Source organism: Lissotriton helveticus, chromosome 3_1 (assembly GCF_964261635.1).
Source record: "Lissotriton helveticus chromosome 3_1, aLisHel1.1, whole genome shotgun sequence".
Classification (NCBI taxonomy): domain Eukaryota; kingdom Metazoa; phylum Chordata; class Amphibia; order Caudata; family Salamandridae; genus Lissotriton; species Lissotriton helveticus.
Window position 1 is genome coordinate 495,341,970 of NC_136061.1, and position 20,435 is coordinate 495,362,404.

Consider the following 20,435-nt stretch of genomic DNA (forward strand, 5'->3'; position numbering starts at 1 on the left):
CTACTATGAGTGACACTTTCACACGAGTAAAATCAAGTAACGAAGATGAGGGACACGTATCAATTTCAGAAGTTACACCCATTTGAGCATCAAGAAACTCTAATTAATATCTTAAAACTGCTGCAAAGCACCAGAAATAGAAGGGCAGTAACAGGAGACAAACTGAGTGACTGCAGTCCATAGTAACAGAGGGCAGGCAGGTATTACTGAAGTTGCTGAGAAATGCCAAGCCTTTTGTGTGTAAAATGAAAAGGATGCCACCTTGGTTTGGGCCATATTAACATACCTCTGTACTGGACGTTTGATCTCTCCCATATCTGCTTCTTGCGCCACCACTTTCTCCCATACACAAATTCCCTGCCTTCGGCAGCAGGACGTGACGGCACATCTCCTCCCACCTCCAGCGCAAGACGTTATAAAATAAATCAACTTCACTTGATCTGACTGGACTGTCCCGCACCGGCTGTGATGGTAGAAGCCATTTGGCCTGACAATGAAGTCAAGCAGAGAGCGGCGCCACAGGAAATGACTCGGATACAATGTAGCAGTGAGCTGCCTGCCAGCAGCAGTCGTAGCTCAGCTACAATCACCAAAGGAGCAGCGCGTGCAATGCAAGTATGGTGCGCTGCCAGCTACCAGTAACCACACCTCAATATTAGTTTTAGGCAGTGCTTCATGAGGCTTTAGACACTGCAAATTATGCGTGACAATGCATTTCAGTGCAGTGATGCGGAGCACCACACTGAAATGCGTTGGTGTCCCACCTGATGCGTGACACTTGGCAGGACTGCGCATATGATGACCAACAGGAGAACCCCGCAATTGCTGATACTATCCACTCCTCGAGTTTACCCTACCATACTAGTCTTTAATAGATTCCAGGCATCAAGTTCCCTGGTGTCCAATGATTGACATATGGAATTAGGGATGTTAGAAGAGGTGGCATCCATAAATCAGGGATGTTCTGTAATTAAGGATACCTCTAGGGTGGTCTTGTTAGAAGCTCAGGTAGAGGAGATACCTGTTGTACCCTTAGCCATCACTAGTTCTGATCATTTTTGTATTGGTTCTAATATGACCTATAGTGACGAAGATATTACCCGAACTACACCGAAGATGCTTGATGGCTCCATTTGTAATGGCTATACCTTCACAACGTGGAATATTGCGGGCCTTAAGAAAAAATTGGGAGCGCCTTTCTGTAGTGATTTTATTGCACTAAATTATGATTTTATTTGTCTCCAAGAAACTTGGTGTACAGATCCCGTTATGGTGGAAGGTTATTCCTCTTATTGGCTTCCTGCCGTAGCGTCTACATCTGGCAGAGCCAAGGGGGGCCTTTTAATTCTTATCTCGACCAAATTGACTATATGTAAAGTTAAATGTTGTACCGTGGTTGGCTCTCCTAGTCACGTCATGTGGTTATAATTTACCGTGGGCAAGGATTTGGTCTTGGTTAATTTTTACAATAATGTATTCGATTCTAATAGTGGGCCAGTAGTTCATGCTTTAGATAAGGAACTTGGGAGGTTGTTGGAATCTATAAAGAAACTTACCATTATCCTCTGGGTGGGCGATTTTAACATCCAGGTATGACCCTTATCCATGACAAAAGTATGTGGTTTTAGGAGGGGAGATTTGGATGACGATGATTGTTTGCATTTTCCTCATTGTGATTATGGTATGGCCCTTAATACTGCAATAGCTAAATTTGATCTGGAATAATTAGAATGTACCACTGATAGGGATATTATTAATCGCCGTACATTCACTGGTAGGAATGCAGCTACAAATATCAACCACATGCTTATTTCCAGCAATAGCGACCATCAGTATACGTCACCCTGGATTTCGGTCCAGGCCTTGAGCGATCATAATAGGATATCCATATCCCTTCATGGTTGGGGGCCTTAATTATCAACGAATGAACTATGTATATATAACATTACCCCCAATAGACCGAATGGTTCACGTATCAAGTGGTCGGGAGTGGACCCGGCTATAATCCAAAGGGATGTTATAAATTCATGTAAGGAGGAGATAAAAAACATCGAAATGCTGGGTGGTTTGATTGTAATTGTACACAGGCCTTGCATAATCTTAAACAGGCTCTGGGTGTCGCACTCAGAAACTCTGCCACTGTTAGGTATTTAAGAACTGAATACAAGTTGGCCCTTAAGACCAGGAAAACCAAACTCCAAATTGATGCTTGGGATAAGTTGAACCTGGCCGCTGGTACTAACAACAGCAAATTATTCTGGGACACAATCAATAGTCCGTTTTTGAAAGACGATGGTACCCAAGAATTGACTTCTCATGTTAACTGTAATGACTGGGTCGAACATTTTACTAAAAATTTTAAATCATCTGTTACGGATGTTTTGGACTCGTTCGTTAGTACCGATACCCATTGGCCCATATTGCCTTTGTCTATTGAACTCGAAGACGTTTATGAGGGTTTAGCAAGTAGTAAGGGGGCTAAGGCGCCAGACCCTGATGGGGTCCCAATCGATTTGTACAAATGTGCAATGGACTTATGGTCCCCAATTTTAGCTGGAGTTTTTAATGCAGCAGCTGAGGGTGAAATCCCCCAATCGTGGGGACAGTCCATTATTATCCCAATTTTTAAAAAGGGATCTAAATTAGAAGCTTGTAATTATCGCCCAATTTCACTGTTAGATTCTTCAGTGAAGGTCATGAGTAGGATCCTGCTCAAGCGACTTACGACCTGGGCCACAGATAACCGGATCCTCTCCCCAGTACAATATGGGTTCAGGAAGGGGATGGGGACTATCGATCAGTGTGTCAACCTTGACCTCCTGATTGGCAAATATACATTGGCCAAGGAGGGCAATTTGTTTCTATGTTTTGCTGACCTCAGCAGCGCATTTGACCTTGTGGACCATGCCGTTTTATAGTCTACATTGCTTGGCCTTGGTGCCCCGAAAGAGATCATGAATTTTTTAGCTAGGCTATATGAGAAGTTGTCGAGTACAGTGCGCTATGACCAATGGGGGAATGTACTCCTTTTTTTAATGTTAAAAGAGGCATCCGCCAGGGATGTGTCTTGGCGCCTATATTGTTCTCAATATTTATTAATGGTGTGGACATGGCACTGAGGCAGGTCCCGGCGGATGCTCCCTCGATAGATGGTAATGTTATACCTATCTTGTTATATGCAGATGACGCTGTCTTTATTTATTTATTTATTTATTTATTTATTTATTTATTTATATGACTTATAAAGCGCACTGTCACCTTGCAGGCATCCTGGCGCTGGAGGCTCAAAAGGGGCGGGACGGAGTAAGGCGGAGCAGAATGGAGTGCACAAGTTAAAGTTGTTTGGAAAACAGCCAGGTTTTGACCTTTTTCCTAAAGGGGAGAAGATCCTTGGTTTGCCTTATCTCCCACGGGAGTAGATTCCAGAGCTTGGCCGCGGCCATCTCGAAAGATGTACCCCCTGATCTGACCTTTCTGAATCTGGGCACCCTCACCAGCCTCGCCGCTGAAGAGCGAAGCAGTCTGGTTGGTGTATACCAAGCAAATTTCGCTTGTAAGGGGAGAGGGCCTAATCCATGGAGGGCCTTGAAGACGAGGCATAGAGCTTTAAATTGGATCCTCTGTCTCAAAGGGAGCCAGTGCAGTTTTGCCAAAGCAGCTGGCCCATGTGCTCTCCTAGGAATACCCAGAACCAATCTGGCTGCCGCTGATTGCATTCTTTGGAGTCTATCCAGCAAAAAGCCAGGGGACTCCAACAGTAGGGCGTTACAATAGTCCAACCTGCTAAGGATTGTGCACGTGCCTGGAAAGGTAAGAGTGGGAGAATCTTCCGCAGGTACCGCAGGATAGCAAAACAACAGGCGGTCGTTTTCTTTACATGTGTTTCCATACTAAGCTTCTGGTCAAGCATGACCCCTAGGTTACGGACTGAGTCCACTGGCCGCATTTTAGTCGCTGTCTCCGGAGGCCAGAAATTATCAGGAAGCGGACGGGGGAACTTGTTACCAGCGCTAAAAAGCTCCTCCGTCTTCCCGGCATTAAACTGCAGCGAGTTGTTTTTTAGCCACCATGACGTATCCCTTTGGCAGTTATGGAATACCTCCACAGGTGTCGATTCATCTCCCTCAAAAGAAAGGACCATCTGAGTATCATCAGCGTAGTTTATTATCTTGATTTTGTAAGCTTTGATAAGTGATACCAGAGGTCTTAAGTATAAGTTGAAGAGGATGGGGCTGATAGCTAAACCCTGTGGTACCCCGTGTGGGACATGAGAAAACGCTGATTGAAAAGGGGGCAAAGACACCGCCTGCTGTCTATCCCGCAAAAACGACCGAAACCACATCAGAGCGCAACCCCTCACCCCAGCATCACTTATTATCACGTACTGCTTTGGGTTTACAGCGTCTTATTAACAACTTTGTACTCTTTATCGAGAAACAGAGACTTTTAATAAATAAATCTAAAACATTTGTTATGGTATGCGGCAAGAAGCTTAAAAAGAAGAGGGCCTTTTATATAGATAACTCGATTGTGCAAACAGTAAAGTCTTTTTGCTATCTTGGCATTACATTTGCTTGGGATGGGAAATGGGACTGTGAACGCGAGAACTCCCATTTTAGAATGATGAGGAACACTAATGTCATTTTCAGATTTGCGAAAAAATTGGGTGACCGCCGCATACAAGATATGGTGAGCATTTTTAAAGCCAAATGTATTTCCTCTGCTTTGTACGGAGCAGGTATTTGGGGACATTGTCAACATAACTTACTCCAAAGTGACGAAAATGTTTTCCTCAAACGGTTATTATGTGCTCCAAAATCAGCCTCTACGGAACTTATTCATAGGGAGGTGGGCTTGAGATATATTTCAGACCTTGTTGCCCGACGCCCGCTTTTACTTTGGAGATCGATTTGGGTAAAGGAAGAGACCCTGTTTACACAATCTATCATCAAGGACTGTTTAAGGCTGGATGGATGTTATAAAATCCCGTGGCTTAAAAAATTAATGAAGGAAAAATGAAAGGAATTAAAGAGGGAGTGAAAGAAGGAGATGGCCGAAGGAAAGAAAGAAAGAAAAGGGACAAGATTGGTCCAAATGGGGGGTGTGGCTTGGCCAGCAACAATGGCGGTCGTGCTTTAGGCTCGCTCCGACCAGTCTTCATATATCCTGCTGAAATATCCTGCCCTGGGTACCTAGGCATACAAATTGACGGTCGTAGGTGCTGCTGCCCAGCTGTGTGACCCTCCGACAGCGCTGGAGGCCCGTGAAGAGCGGCGGCGCAGCCCGAGGCGGAGTGGCGGCCTAGCGGGGGACGGCTGAGACGCGCCGGGGCCTCACGTGGTGTGCTTGGCCGGCGGTGTGGTTCCCGAGGCCGGCGTGGCGGAGGTGGTGTGGCGGTGGAGCGTGGCGCTCCCTATCTCCGGGCGCCGGGGATGGCCCGCTTCCCTGCGGTGCTATTTGCAATGGAGGGTGTTGCACGCCTAGGACGGGTGTAATTGGCGCGGCCAGCCGGCAAGGATTCTGTTTTGGGCCAGGCGGCCCTGTGGGAAGCGGCGGCCATATTATCATTCTGGGCCGGCGGCGGTGAGTCCCTACTGCCCGACATTGGAGGTGGTCCGCTCCTCCCCTGCGAGAGGGGCACAGGGGGAGTCGAGCAACGCCGCCTGGAGGCACATGGCGGGGCGGCCAGCCGGCTGGGTCAGCTTACTTGGGCCGGGAGGCCTTGAGGGACACGGTGGCCATTGAGCTCCAGTTTGGGCCGGACCACGGTGGGTCCCCATTCCTGGCACCGGGGGAGGCCTGCTCCTTCCCTGAGACAGCGGCGCAGAAGGGTGCCGAGTGACGCCGCCTGGATATCCACGGACGGGTGGACTAGGAGCGGCTGGCAGCAGTGACGACTTTCCTGTGCTGCGTGCCGTGAGAGACACAGCGGCTGTCTTCCCTGGCCCGCAGCGGTGAGTCCACTTAATCCTGGTGTGGGGCTGTGGGCAGGGGGGAGCCACGGTGGTGAGAGCGCGCCCCCCACCCTCCTGGACAAGATCCCTTAGGGCGGCGGTGACCTTGGATCTTGTGAGCTCGGCGGACATTTCGGTCCACGGCGGCGGCAGAGGCGGGGGCCGCAGAAATATAATACTGGTGTGCATGCAACCTGGCCCAGCTGTGCTAAGAAGGGCCGCTTGTGTGAGTCGGTGGTCGGTGCGGGCCACGGAGTGGGAGGGGGGGGTGCTGCCCCCCAGCTGTGAGGTGGGGTTGCCCCTCCAGTGGCCTGAGATCCTTGAGATAGCCACAGCCATACCGGGGTCCACGAGGGGGAAGTTGCTGCTCTGGTGGACATCTTGTTTAATCCCTGTACTTCTGTGTACGATTGACCCGCTGGGCTGATGACCCCTGCACTAGCCGGAGCACGACTCTTCAGGATGACCCGTGATAAAAGAGGTAGTGGTAATGCCAAACAGGGCACCCTTGACAAGTACACCGGTGCGGGGGCCGCTGCCGGGACTGCGGGATCGCAGAGCCAATTACCTGATAACGCGGTGCTCATGGCGGCCATCACCCAATCCCGCGACTAGCTGGACGCCAAGATCGGTGCTGTTGGGTCCGATGTCGCGCTGTTGCGACAAGACCTGCGGAATACAGTAGAGCGCATTACTGAAACGGATACCCGCATCTCGGAGGTGGAGGATGACGTCACAGCTCTGAAGAAGAAAGTCGCGGTTATGGAAAAGGTACAAAAGGGTCTGGCCCTGCGGGTCGAGGATGCGTGAGGGCGAGCCAGACGGAACAATCTGCGCTTCGTGGGTTTTCCGGAAGGTCGCGAAGGGGACAGCGTGGAGCGCTTTCTGACCTGGTGGCTGGAGCGGTGGCTCCCCCCGGATCTGCTTTCACATTGCTTTGTTATAGAACGGGCTCACCGTGCCCTCATGCTGAAGCCCCCTCGGGTGCCCGCCCAAGGCCAATCATCGCAAAATGTTTGCACTATATGGACCAGGACACTATCCTGCGGCAGGCCAGAGCGAAGTCCTCCCTCACTTGTGACAATGCCTTTATACTTATTTTTCCAGATTACACTCGCATGGTGCAGCAGCAGCGACAATCCTTCCTGGCGGCCAAGGCGTGTCTTCGGGATTATAAGCTTCAATATGTGCTGTTGTACCCCGCTCGGCTGAGCGTTATCTATCAGTCCCACACGATGTTCTTTGACTCTCCGGAAGAAGTCTTTAAATGGACTGATGAAACGGTGCGGGTACGTCCCCATACGCCACCGGGCATGGACTCTGAATCCTCTTCCAGTGATGCGGCCCTTGGGGGTTCCCGGGGCCAGAAGGGAGGCAGTAGGAGGTCCCGATCAAGGCGTAGATCCCGGTCCGGCTCTGCTCTCCTCTCCGCCAGAAGGGCGCGTCGCCGGAGAAGCAGCTGCTGGAGAAATGACTTTATGATTCTATTGCCTAGGCGTTCAGTTAAGCCTGTTTGAATTTAAGGCTGGATCCCGCTCACATAGTCGTGGACGGGACGGGGTGAGGCCCCCTCCCCCCCCCCCCCCAAGTTTTTTTTTTTTTGTATTTTATTTTTCCTCTGACCAGCAATTACACAGCATGTTTCATCATATACAATTGTTTACAAAAAAGAATAAAAATCAGTCGACACTCCTGGGTCACATTGCAGGGTACATATAAGCCGTCATTCTTTACACCATGTGGTGCATCAATGATCAACAATCATAATCTGCTTACTTTCGAAGTCACCCAGCTCGATCTCCCGTCTAGCCCCACAGTTCTTCCGAACCTCAGCACTCCTTGTTTACCACAGACACCACCCCTCTACGTGAAGAAATCAACATTTGTATAGGACATTTAGTCTGAAGCGTCCTGCAAGTATTGCAGGAATGGCTCTCAGAAATCTCTGGGTCTGGACGCCAGTGGTATGTCTTCAGCGTAGGTCTCCAGTGTCGCCTTGCAATATGTCATATCTTTGATCCAGTCTTTTAGTCTAGGTGGTCTCTTGCTGCCCCATCTGATCGCCACTCGTCGTTTTGCAAGAAGCATCGCCACAGCCATGAACTTCCTACGCCTAGCATATTTTAATTTTTTAATTCCCAATAGACATGTCAAAGGGGTGTTTGGGATGGTGTCCGATAGCATAGTGCTCAACGCATCGGTAACTTCCGTCCAGTAGGTGTGCAAGCCAGGGCAGGACCATGCCACATGCAAGAAATCCACACCTGCAGCATTGCATCGGTAGCAAGAGTCGTTGTCTCTAAGCCTTAGTTTGTGTAATTTAGCTGGTGTGTAATATATCTGGTGGAGAAATGTAAAGTGTATAATGCGCAAGTTACAGTTGGATGTAAGAAGTGTGAGTTGCGTGCTGCCATATTGCCAATCCTGTTCATCAACTGATATGCCCAGTGACCTCTCCCATCTACCCTTTGCTGCCATGGGATCTTCAGCCTGTTCACATTGAGTTGCGGTGGCCCCCCCCAAAGTTATGGGTGTTTCCTTGGGGATCCATTGGAGGGGGTGTTGTTTGTCCCCCTGTTGGGGGCTAGGCCATGATCTGACCGCAACTTGTACTGCCATGTTTGGGAGTATGGGGTGGAGGGGGATTGGGGGGATTGGGAGTTAGGGGGGTTTGCTTGATTGCATACTTGTGCTGTTTGCTTGCCTAGATTCAGGTGCACTGAGACGGAGAGGAACCAGTGGGAGGAACAGGGACTCTTTATCATGTTCAACACAGGGGGAGGAGGGCGGGTAGCCCCTGGTTCCCTGCACGTGGTTAATTGGAATGTGCGCGGGGTGCTGGACAAAGTGAAGAGAGGGGCCATTTTGCGATATGCTAAGAGAGCTGGGGTTGACGTGCTTCTGTTTCAGGAAACACACCTAATCGGCACAAAGGCTTTCTGTTTACATCGGTTTGGATTCAACCAGGTTTACCACTCCGGGTTCACGAGGGGCTCGCGGGGTGTTGCAATTCTGATTCATCGTAGGGTTCCCTACACACGTGAGAAGCTATGGTTGGATACACATGGTAGACATATCATTATACAGGGCAGGATTGGGGGCGATCTACTGACGATTAGTAGTGTGTATGCTCCGCCGCCACTACAGTGGTCTTTGGTGGAACGGCTCCTGACGCTGTGGGGGACCATGCCAGAAACCCTGTCCATAGTGGGTGGAGACTGGAATGATGTGATGGAGCCTGGGCTTGACAGATGGAGGAGTGGGGGGATTCCCTTGGTGGGAGGTTCATCTACCAAACTTCATTCCATGGCTATGGGTCTTGACTAGGTGGATGTGTGGAGGCATATGCATGGACCTCGCAGGGAGTACACTTATTTCTCCACAGTGCATGATTCCTTCTCCAGGTTGGATTATATCTTTGTTCCCAGGGGACTCACCTATAGGATAATGTCGGCTGCTACATTGCCTAGGGCCCTATCCGATCATTCACCTGTAGCGCACACGATCCAGATAGGTCCGGGACGGCAGCCGCTTCGGTGACGCATGTCGGGGTGGCGCCTCCAAGGGGAGGAGTACAGAGAACACCTGACTAAGGCCATAGCGGACTATTTTGTGACTAATGCTGGGTCCGTGGATTCTCCCGCGACTCTATGGGAGGCCCTGAAACCGACGTTGCGGGGTGTTGATATCTCTTGGTGCTTGGCGGCGAAGAAGGAGCGGCAGCGGGACTTGGTATGCCGGGAGGCCAATATTGAGGCGTTAGATCGCAGGGGTCGTGAAGCAGATGGAGGTCCAGCGAGCAGACAGTTAATATTGGCCCAGCAGCAATACTCCACGATTCTAATGGATGAGGTGCATCAGGCCTGGCTGGCTACACGCTGTCGGGTGTATCAATGGGGAGATAAATCTAGTAAGATGCTCCACCGCCTGTGTCAGGGTTCCCTACATGCCCAGCCACTGCCTCGGATCCTTGACCTGGAGGGGGCGCCTATCGTTGAGCTTATCGTTGAGGCCTTGACTATCGCTGCGAGCTTTGCGGCGTAATATGAGGTCTTATATACACCCCAGGAATGTCTCCCAGAGGAGACTATTCAAAGGTTTATAGACGATCTTCCCCCCCGGGCTGTCTCGGACGAGGTGCATGAGTGGCTGGATATACCCTTGTCAGACGACGAATTGAGCACAGCCTTGGGGGAGCTGCGCCCGGGGAAGGCCCTGGGTCCAATGGCTTCCCGAGTGAATTTTTTTAACGCTTTTTCGTGCAGTTGGGTCCACACTTTAGACCGGTGGTTGAAGAGCCGCAGGAAAGTAGCTCGCTCCCTCCGGACTCGAGGCATGCGGAGGTGGTAGTGTTTCTTAAACCGGGGAGGCCTCCGTAGCGGCATGAGTCCTATCGCCCTATATCCCTCCTTAATATTGAGGCCAAGGTGTTGGCTTAGGCCCTGGCCAACAGGCTCAGGTCGCACATCACAGACCTGGTACATCCGGACCAGGTCGGATTCATGCTTCAGAGGGCAACCCGTCATAATATCAGACGATCACATGTTGCGATATCGGCCTGGAGGCAGCTTGGAGGGCCAGCAGCTTTACTATTAGCAGATATGGATAGGGCGTTTGATTCCCTGAGTTGGGTGTATTTGTTTGCATTACTACGACGCCTTAACTTTGGCCCACGTTTCATGGCCTACTTGCGGCTGCTTTATACAGATCTTACAGCGTCTGTGCGGGGGGGGAAAGTGGGGGGGGGGGCAATATCTGGCTCCTTTAAGATCCAACAGGGCATGCGTCCGGGGGAAACACCCATTACCATTGCACCGCGACTTTTACATCGCAGGATCGTTGACATCGCATGCTTTTACTACGCATGCTACAACGGCGCGATGCCATTAACATCGCATGCAATTACAACGCATGCGATGTTAATGGCAGCAGCCTCGTGCAAATGTGTATCACGCCAAAATAAGCTGCCTAACTTCCCAAGTGCCACCCATTTTTTATTCACCGGCAAACACCAGCGCAACCGAAACTGGCTACTATCTAAAAGAAAGGCCCTGCTGGTTGGGAGAGACAACTTTTCCTTGTCAGCAGAGCATCGCCCTAATTCAGCTTAAAATCTTTCTAGTGTACTGACAGCTCAAAATTAATGGCAACTGCAAACAAGTTTGCTGCACTTTCTACCTCTTCTGTAAAGTCAGGTATGAAGGCTCACTGCTATCACCTTTTCTTCCAACTCTTTGTCCTCGACAACCAGCTTTACAGGCCTCCTGCAAACTGGCTACGTAAATATGAGATGCTGAGACCGTATGATGTGTGTGTGGTGGGTGGATGGATGCATGATGGATGGATGGATGGATGGATGGATGGATGGATGGATGGATGGATGGATAAAAGTGTGGATGGGTGCATGATGTGTGGGTGGCTGGGTGGGTGGGTGGATGGATGCATGGATCGATGTATGGGTAGTGGATGGATGGATAAAAGTGTGGATGAGTGCATGATGGCGGATGAATGGATGGGTGTCTGGATGGATGCATGCATGGATGGGTGTATGGGTGGATGGATGCATGGATGGGTGTATGGGTGGGTGGATGTATAGATGGATGGGTGCAGGATGGCGGATGGATGGATGTAAGGGTGGATGGATGGATGGATGTATGGGTGGGTGTCCGGATGGATGGATGAGTGGATGGATGGCGGATGGATGGACTGATGTAAGGGTTGATGGATGGCGGATGGATGGATGGATGCTTAGCATAGTGTGCAGCCCGACTTGCATTTTGCTGTTTCCGTCATCGCATCCAAATATATGATACAAGTCACATCATAAATACAAGTCAGGACTATTGGCTTTGTCAGTGGTTGTTAGTTGCACAAGATAATTAAGCAGCAACTATGGCCTGTATATAATATTGAAAAAGCTTCCTTTAAGCCCTGGTGACAACACGACAATGTTCCGGCTCCTGAGATTCAAAAGGAGAGGGAAATCCAGGGAGAAAATGACTCTCTTTAAAGGATTTCCCTTCCCCTCCAACGCTCACCTGGCATGAAAAAGCACTGCATTGGTCGCGCTACAAAGGTGTATTTAATAAACGCACCCTGGTAAACGCACTTATGGGACGCACCTAATGAGGGTGATTTTAATCAACACATCCTAGTAAATAGTGCGGATGCACTTCGGTGAGGGGAAACACCCATTTCAACTATTGTGTTTTCACGCACTGCCATCGCATTATCACTGATGCAAGAAGCGGGTGCGATGATGAAGATGACTGATGCAGATTCAGATGCCGATCACTTGTATTGAAGGAAAAATATTGATGCGTGCAGATGACAGATGAGCATTGAACACTTGCATTGTATTACAATTATTATGATGCGCATTATGACTGATGCAAGATGCGTGTGCTGCGATGACATGGGAGATGGAATATGACATTATGCAGTGACGTCATACCATAGCCACCGGCCAGAGGGATGACATCTTAGCAAAGGCTGGCTAATGCGTGCAGATGACAGGGGCAGGAACACGGGAGATGAAAGATGCCTGCAATGATCAGTTGTATTGAATATGATTTATTTTACGCGCATATGGTTACACTATGAAAAAAAGTTCGTTTTGAACACGGGAGAGGACGGATGCCTGCAATGATCAGGAGAGGTGAGGGATGCCTGCAATGATCAGTTGTATTGGATATGATTTATTTTACGCACATATGGTTACACTTTGAGAAAAAAGTTACTTTTAAACTAAAGATAATTATTACTTGCTCAAATAAAAACGCGTTCTTAATAGAGGCTGATGCAAGATGACATGGCAGACTGAAAATACATTTTTTGGGGGGGTCACGAACACTCAGAAGCTTGGATATTTTATGCTATGCTGCAACATGACCTCATTACATAGCCACAGAAGGTGACGGATGAAACGCAAAGGTGACAGATCCAACGCGTGCTGCGGTGACAGATGGCATGGACAAAGAGCAGGTCACGGCCAGGTAGGTCAATACAAATCGCCCCAGATACTATAATAAACAGTTTCGGAAAAACGGTTTTATAGCATGCGATGTGATGAACTGCGATGTATTTGCCTAAAGCGGCAGACACACTACAATAGCGTGGTGACAGCATGTGCACTGAATGCGTGCGATTTGATGCCTTTTGCGATGTAAAGACGGCGAGGTCATTGCTGGCATTGTGGTGGTTAGCGATGTATCGTCATACATCCGCGTCAGTGGTGCCCCTTCTCCCCCTATCTGTTTGCACTTGCCATGGAGCCGTTGGCGGAGTGGGTACGCATGGATGCTCAGCTCAAGGGCTTCAGATGGGCTCCCGGTATTACCGATAAGATAGCGTTATATGCCGACGATGTCCTGTTCTTCCTCACTGATATAGACAGGTCGGGACCGCGATTGCTACAAATCTTGCAGATCTTTGCCGAGACCTCCGGGCTCTATATGAACCCGAGCAAATCTACACTATGGGTTCTGGACGATCAATATGGGGCGGGGGACTGGGCTTCAGCTCGCACCTGGGGGATGAAATATCTGGGGGTTTATCTCTCGGCCTCAACAATTGTGTCTCGGGAGCGGAATTTGGCCTTGGTGTGGGAACGCACGCGAGAGGATCTCAGGGCGTGGCTCTCATGCCCCTGATGATCTACGGTAGATCGGCTATTTTTAAAATGGTGGAGTTCCCTCGTCTTCTTTATCAATTACAGAATCACTCCTTTTTGCTTTCGCCGCGTTGGTTCCAACAGGTCAATTCAGCTTTGGGTGGGTTTATTTGGGAGGGGGGCAGTTTGCATGGCCCTGCACACATGCCTTCTCTCTACATACACCGGGGGCTTGCGACGTCTGATGTCCTTTCCTATTATCGCAAAAAACACAGTTGATGGACAGAATGTAGAACAATGTCATACATTCACCCCAGTACAAGGATCCGGGCCTAAATCCACCATTTTTTGCACTCCACACCACCCTGAGTTAGACACTGGCTATATGCAAATCAGCTCTGACCCTGTGCCTCATGGGAACAGTCCAGTCCGAACTACCAAGCCATGTCTTTTCCAGACCGGAATCAAGCATCCAAGGACCGGTTTCTGGCTATCAGCCTTCATCAGCCTGGATAGCTTGACTCCAGTGGTGTGGAGAGCCTGGGACTCACGTCTGAGCATACCCAGCCCACTCGGGGTGAAAATTGCAAAAAACACAGTTGATGGACAGAATGTAGAACAATGTCATACATTCACCCCAGTATAAGGATCCGGGCCTAAATCCATCGTTGTTTTGCACTCCACACCACCCTGGGTTAGACACTGGCTATATGCAAATCAGCTCTGACCCTGTGCCTCATGGGAACAGTCCAGTCCGAACTACCAAGCCATGTCTTTCCCAGACCGGAATCAAGCATCCAAGGACCGGTTTCTGGCTATCAGCCTTCATCAGCCTGGATAGCTTCACTCCAGTGGTGTGGAGAGCCTGGGACTCACGTCTGAGCATACCCAGCCCACTCGAGGTGAAAATTGCAAAAAACGCAGTTGATGGCCAGAATGTAGAACAATGTCATACATTCACCCCAGTACAAGGATCCGGGCCTAAATCCATTGTTTTTTTGCACTCGACACCACGTCTCACGTCTGACCATACCCAGTCCCTTGTTCACTTTGCTACTGGATTCAAGCAAGCTGGGCTGAAGACGGCTGGAATGCCAGAAACTGGTCCTCGGAATCTTGTTTCCGGTCCAGGAAAGACATGGCTTGGCAGTTCGGGCTGGACTGTTCCCATGAGGCACAGGGTCAGACTGATTTGCATATAGCCATGTCTGAACTGGGGTGGCAGAGTGGGCTAAAGAACGGTGATGGATTAAACCCAGATCTTTTGACTGGGTGTGAGTGTTTCATTGATTCAGATGCTCCGTCCATCACCACCCCCTTTTGTACCGCTTTCCTATTATCAGGCAGCACACTTGTTGGTGCTTAATGAGCGGTGGTACGGTGATAGAGGGGATTCGGCGTATGCGGTAGAGCGACACTTGATGGGCACTCGGTCGTTACACACTCTGCTCTACTCCGCGCCCTTGCAACGGGGCCTTCCTTCGGCCACACAGGTGGTATTTCATGTCTGGCAGCGCACTCTACATAGGATGGGGTGGTGGAATGTTTTGACCCGGGAGACGCCTCTTTGGGGTAACGGGCGGTTGCCTCAGCTGGAGGCGCTGCAGGGTTTCCTGGGATGGGATTCTATAGGGATATCGTACCTGGGTGATGTGATGGCAGACCTGACACTTAAATCCTTTCAAGAGTTAAGAAATTAGTATGGGATGCCATGGTCTGAATTCTTTAAGTATTTGCAGCTTAGACACACACTGTCACCTCATCTAGTGGGGCTGGAGTCCCTTCCTGAATTTAGCCCACTGGAGGCAAATATGTTTATGGGTGAGTTGCCAGACCGTAAGATCTCTCGCATCTACCAGACGTTAGTTCATTATTGCTCTACTGATTTACAGCGCCTCCGGACAGCATGGGTAGGGGATGTGGGCGACCTGGAGGAAGAGGACTGGGCAGAGGCTCTGGCGAGTCCGCGTGGAGCCACCATATCCACACGCCTACGGCTAGTGCAATTTAAATACCTACACCGTGTGTATTTTACCAGAGTGCGACTGTGGAGGGCGGGAATGATAGGCTCCCCCGAGTGTCTCTGGTGTGGGACGCATGAGGGCACACTGCTCCACACAGTCTGGGGCTGTCTTGCGCTGCATACATTTTGGAGGGGGGTGTTCTCCTGATTGTCGGAGGTATTGGCTTGGGAGCTTCCGTATACACCGAGACTGGCATTGCTGGATGGTATTGGGGGCAATAGATACAAACGCCACCTGTTACTGCTGGGTCTTACGCTGGCGAAGATGGATGTAGCCAGAGCTTGGAAGGCGACTCTGGCTCCGCCGCTGGCTGCGTGGCGATCTGGGATGGACTTCTGCATGGGGCTTGAGCTGCCGATTTTTGTTGCCAGGGGATGCCCCCGTAAGCATTTTAACATCTGGAAAAGGTGGGCGGACTATCGGGTGTTGGAGCTTGACCCGCCGCCGGAGGAGACATCTATTGTACCTATTTGAATTGGGATGAAGATAGTGATCTGTGGGGTGCTGGACGGACTCAGTGTACTACATTAGTCATATAATCCTTTAGTTGGGATGGCATATACGCAATCGGGGGGTGGAGGGGTGGGGGTTTTGTTTTCTGGTATAAAAGTCTACGGCATTATTGTAATTTCATTGATGTGTGCAGCAGTCTCCGGGTTACGGAGCTATGCAATGTATGTGACCTGTGACAAATAAAATCTGTTTTCAAGAAAAAGATTGGTCCAAATGGCTAGTTTCCAAATTTGAAACCTCTCTCTCTCTCTCTCTCTCGCTCTCTCTCTCTTTCAACCCCTCCCTCCCATTGGGGAGCGAGTGAGACACTCCCCCTCCTTCCTCCTCTCTGCCTCTAGTCCCCCCTATCCATCCCCCTTGATCTCTCACCACTCCCTTCAACCATCCCTCTGCCCTTATTCCTCCTCATTCTCTCTGTGTCCCCCAGAGCTGCCCCTGTACCTCTCACCACCAGAACAACAGTAGGCATTGTAGAGACACAGGAAGTTCTAAGTATTCATAAAGGCCTTTGAAGTATGTGTGAAAGTAGAAAATGTAACCCAGATGATGAAATAGAAATTCGTCAAGAACAATTTTGTAAATAAATTACTGATGGGTATAAAAGTGTATCTTGTACTGTTCATGTTATGTCCCTATAGCCAATGGAAAAACCTGGGACTGAGTGACCCCGGGACTTCCTGAATAAAAGGATTTGTTTTTCTTAGGTCCATGCAGTTATTCTCCATTTTCACCCAAACCCTGAAAAGCTGAAATTCAGTGTAGAGATACTGGGAAAATTCAGAGATTCCAAACTCCAGTATTCCCACAGCAAATTCAAGCAAACCTATAGTGAGGACCAAAGTGTTTTAACACAGATAGATTTTTGAATACATTATAATGATATAGAAAGTAAATGTTAAGTATGGTTAGTGGCCCGCTATAACTGAGTTTTTCATACAAAACCTATCTGCACAGTTAGAGAAGAGCCAAGTTTTGTTCCTATGCAACTTCAATTGTATGCAAACCTATTATGATATCATACTTTCTTCTTATTTTACAGGGCTCCTTTAAGATACTCCTGAAAGTGCTTTAACATCAAGACGCTATCAATAAGCCATGGCGACCGATGACAAAGTTGCCATTTTATCTGACGATGAGGAGGAACAGAAGAGAAAGTATGTGCTTGCTGACCCATTTAACTCTGTTTCATTGGAACACACCAGAACACCAAATGAACCCACTGCCACTCAAACGAGAACTACTCCAGACCCTGACATGGATTGGATAGAAAAGCACTGCGTCAAAATAAACAATGACCTCCTTATTTCAAAAGTTTTTTATTTTTTCTTTTATGCAGCTTATGGATCACTCTACCCACTTTTACCTGTATATTATAAGCAGTTGGGCATGTCACCAAGCCAGAGTGGGTTCTTGGTGGGAATCAGATACTTCATTGAGTTTTGCAGTGCTCCATTTTGGGGAATAGTGGCAGATCGCTTCAAGAAAGGGAAAATCGTGCTTCTCTTCTCAGTTTTATGCTGGGTTCTATTTAACCTTGGAATAGGATTTGTTAAACCAGCAAGTTTGAGGTGTTTACCAAAAAACCCGTTACCAGTAATCCCTACAAATGGAAGTCTTTCAACAACCGTTACCCCAAATACCACTTTGACTTCTCTACTTACCATGCAAAGTGCTACATCTGAGATTGTTAGACGTAAGAGAGACTTACTGGCCCACAACCCCATGCCGTTAAGCCAGGAAATCAATTCCTTCATGTCTAACCATGCTGAAGGTGACACCTTGGATTCAATGCATCGAATAGTTCGAAGTACTGGTGAGAACAGTTCTAGGCTACCTGCAGATAAGATGACTATGAGTGCAACAACTACAACAAAAGTCACAACTAAAGCTGCCACCACTGCTGCAACTACTACCACGGTACCTTCAGATCAGTACATACTTGTGTATGATGAAGAAAATGTAGAAACTATTTTTTTATTGATCCTGCTTGTTGTGATTATTGGCGAGTTTTTCAGTGCCCCTTCTGTTACTATCGTAGACACTGTGACTTTGCAATATCTTGGGAAACACAGGGATCGCTATGGGTTGCAACGAATGTGGGGTTCGTTGGGATGGGGGCTTGCCATGCTGTCTGTTGGAATTGGAATTGACCACACCCACATAGATGCAGTTTTTACAGGCATTGGGTGCAAAGCGCCAGATTATAAAAACTACCGGATTGCTTTTATTGTTTTTGGGGTTCTGATGTCTATAGCTATGATAGTGTCAACCCAATTCCGTTTCCATTATCACCAATTAACACAAGAAGATGAGAATCGAGAGGAGGTGATAGCCACGCAAGGGGAGGGAAATACTCCTGCAACATCCCCAGAAGGCAACCATTCCAGCACTGGTGAAGTAGTGGCCTCATCTGAGTCTTTCCGGGTTTGGGACCTGATCAAAATCATTTGCTCTGTGCGATACAGCTCTGTGCTTTTTGTAGCCTGGTTCATGGGATTTGGCTACGGATTTGTTTTTACATTTCTCTTCTGGCACTTGGAGGACCTGAATGGCTCTACCACCTTGTTTGGGATTTGTTCTGTCCTGAGCCATGTTTCAGAGCTGACTGCTTACTTCTTCAGTCACAAATTGATTGAGCTGATTGGTCACATTAGGTAAGTGAAAAGCAACCCCAGCATGAAAATAATCATTGATAATTGTTTAATTTAGTTGAAATGTACACTAGTTGTGGGGCTAGATGTACGTAGGCTTATCTGGGCATTTCGGATTGTAGTCGGGTTGAGGGCAGTACCTTATGCAACTAGCACAAGTTACACACTGTATGTGTTTTCTCGCTTCTACAGTATCATAAATTCTACAACGGTGTTTCATGAGTTAAATTGATCCCTCTGAAATACAATACATGTGTGATTGGTATTTAACCATTGAGATTACAGCATATGTTTGTGTCTGAGGATCTTTTAATAAGTGAAAAAGATGCCAATTAGGAATTAATACGAAGGAGTATATCTGTGAAGCACAAATGGCCTCATAATGTGTGTATGTTTACTTTTATAATATGTTCATTTAATAAAATTTCCAGTGTAGAAGTTTAGAATGATATATATACTTTGTTGGATTGTCTTTCTCTGATTATTTTCTCTTTTGCTTTCTCTGTATTCTTCTAACCCTTCTGGGATATATATATATATATATATATATATATATATATATATATATATATATATATATTAAAACAAATGTTATAATGTCAACATTGTCTTTGACAGTTAATTTATACATTATTATCGTCAAAAGGTACAATATAACATAAACATCTTAACCCCGCCCCCCATGATGCACTAGCACGCAGCGGCATTTCGGTTGTCACCACATCTCCCATTTCAGCGAAACCGTCCCTCCACTACATTTCCAATCCCTTACTCCAGTGGCCCACAGATCAAGGCAGTTACAGATTCATCTACCGGGGGCACCGGTCCAATTCCAGACCTCGGTAGTTTGCCCATCGTTTCCAGATTTTGGGGTGTTTTTGCTGGCAGCCGCTGGCCTTAAATATCGAGATCTCTAACCCCATGCTAAAATCCTACCCATTCTTCCATGCCGAGAGGGAGGGCGGCATTCCACTACTGTGCTATTTCTCTCTTGGCCAGGGTCAACCCCAGTAGCAGTAGGTGCCTCTTGTATATGTTACCTCCTATACCCTCCATGATATGCAGAATTGTCTATCACTGTGAGGAGTGGAGCTCCCACCCCAGCACCTCCGCCAAGCAGGGCAACACCCCTATCCAAAATTTCATAAGTGCTGTACAGTGCCAAATGGTGTGAATTAGGCACCCCCTCTTCTCGTTCACATCGGATGCACATCGGCGATGCCAGTAGACCTGCCCTCCATAGCCTGAGCGTAGTGTAATAAACCCGGTGAAGGTATTTGAATTGAATGAGACACAACCTTGTCGATTACGCTGAACCTCTAGGGAAGGCCAGTGCATCCATCCATTCATATCCATCCAGATGGCCTACATCCCCCACCCAAGCCTCTCTGAGTTTATCTAGCGTAGTGGAGCTATGGGTCACCAAGGGTTGATAAATCTTTGATATCTTATGATCTTGTAAATCTCCCATGAAAATTTACAGAACTAAGTTTTTGGCATGTGGTACTCTCGCTGAAGATCTTGTAAAGATTTGAGTACCACGTCTTGCATTACATCCCCTAAAGTGGAGATTCCTATGTTATCCTATTCTTTGAATGCAGCTAGTGCCACCAGCTGCGGTAGACTGCCATTATGCCACAGCGGGGTCTCCCTAGTTAGCCTACTCCACCAACCCATCTTA

At 48.3% G+C, this 20,435-nt stretch overlaps 1 protein-coding gene across 3 annotated transcripts in view; it reads left to right on the forward strand.

Moving 5' to 3' along the window:
• MFSD6 (major facilitator superfamily domain containing 6) overlaps window positions 1-20,435 on the forward strand; it is a 398,345-nt gene that overhangs the window by 67,789 nt on the left and 310,121 nt on the right. For all 3 annotated transcript variants that reach the window (XM_078680386.1, XM_078680387.1, XM_078680388.1), the window contains exon 2: window positions 17,143-18,757. In XM_078680386.1, coding sequence (XP_078536512.1) covers window positions 17,199-18,757 — 1,559 coding nt within the window. In that variant the 5' untranslated portion in view covers window positions 17,143-17,198. The remainder of the gene's footprint in view (window positions 1-17,142; window positions 18,758-20,435) is intronic.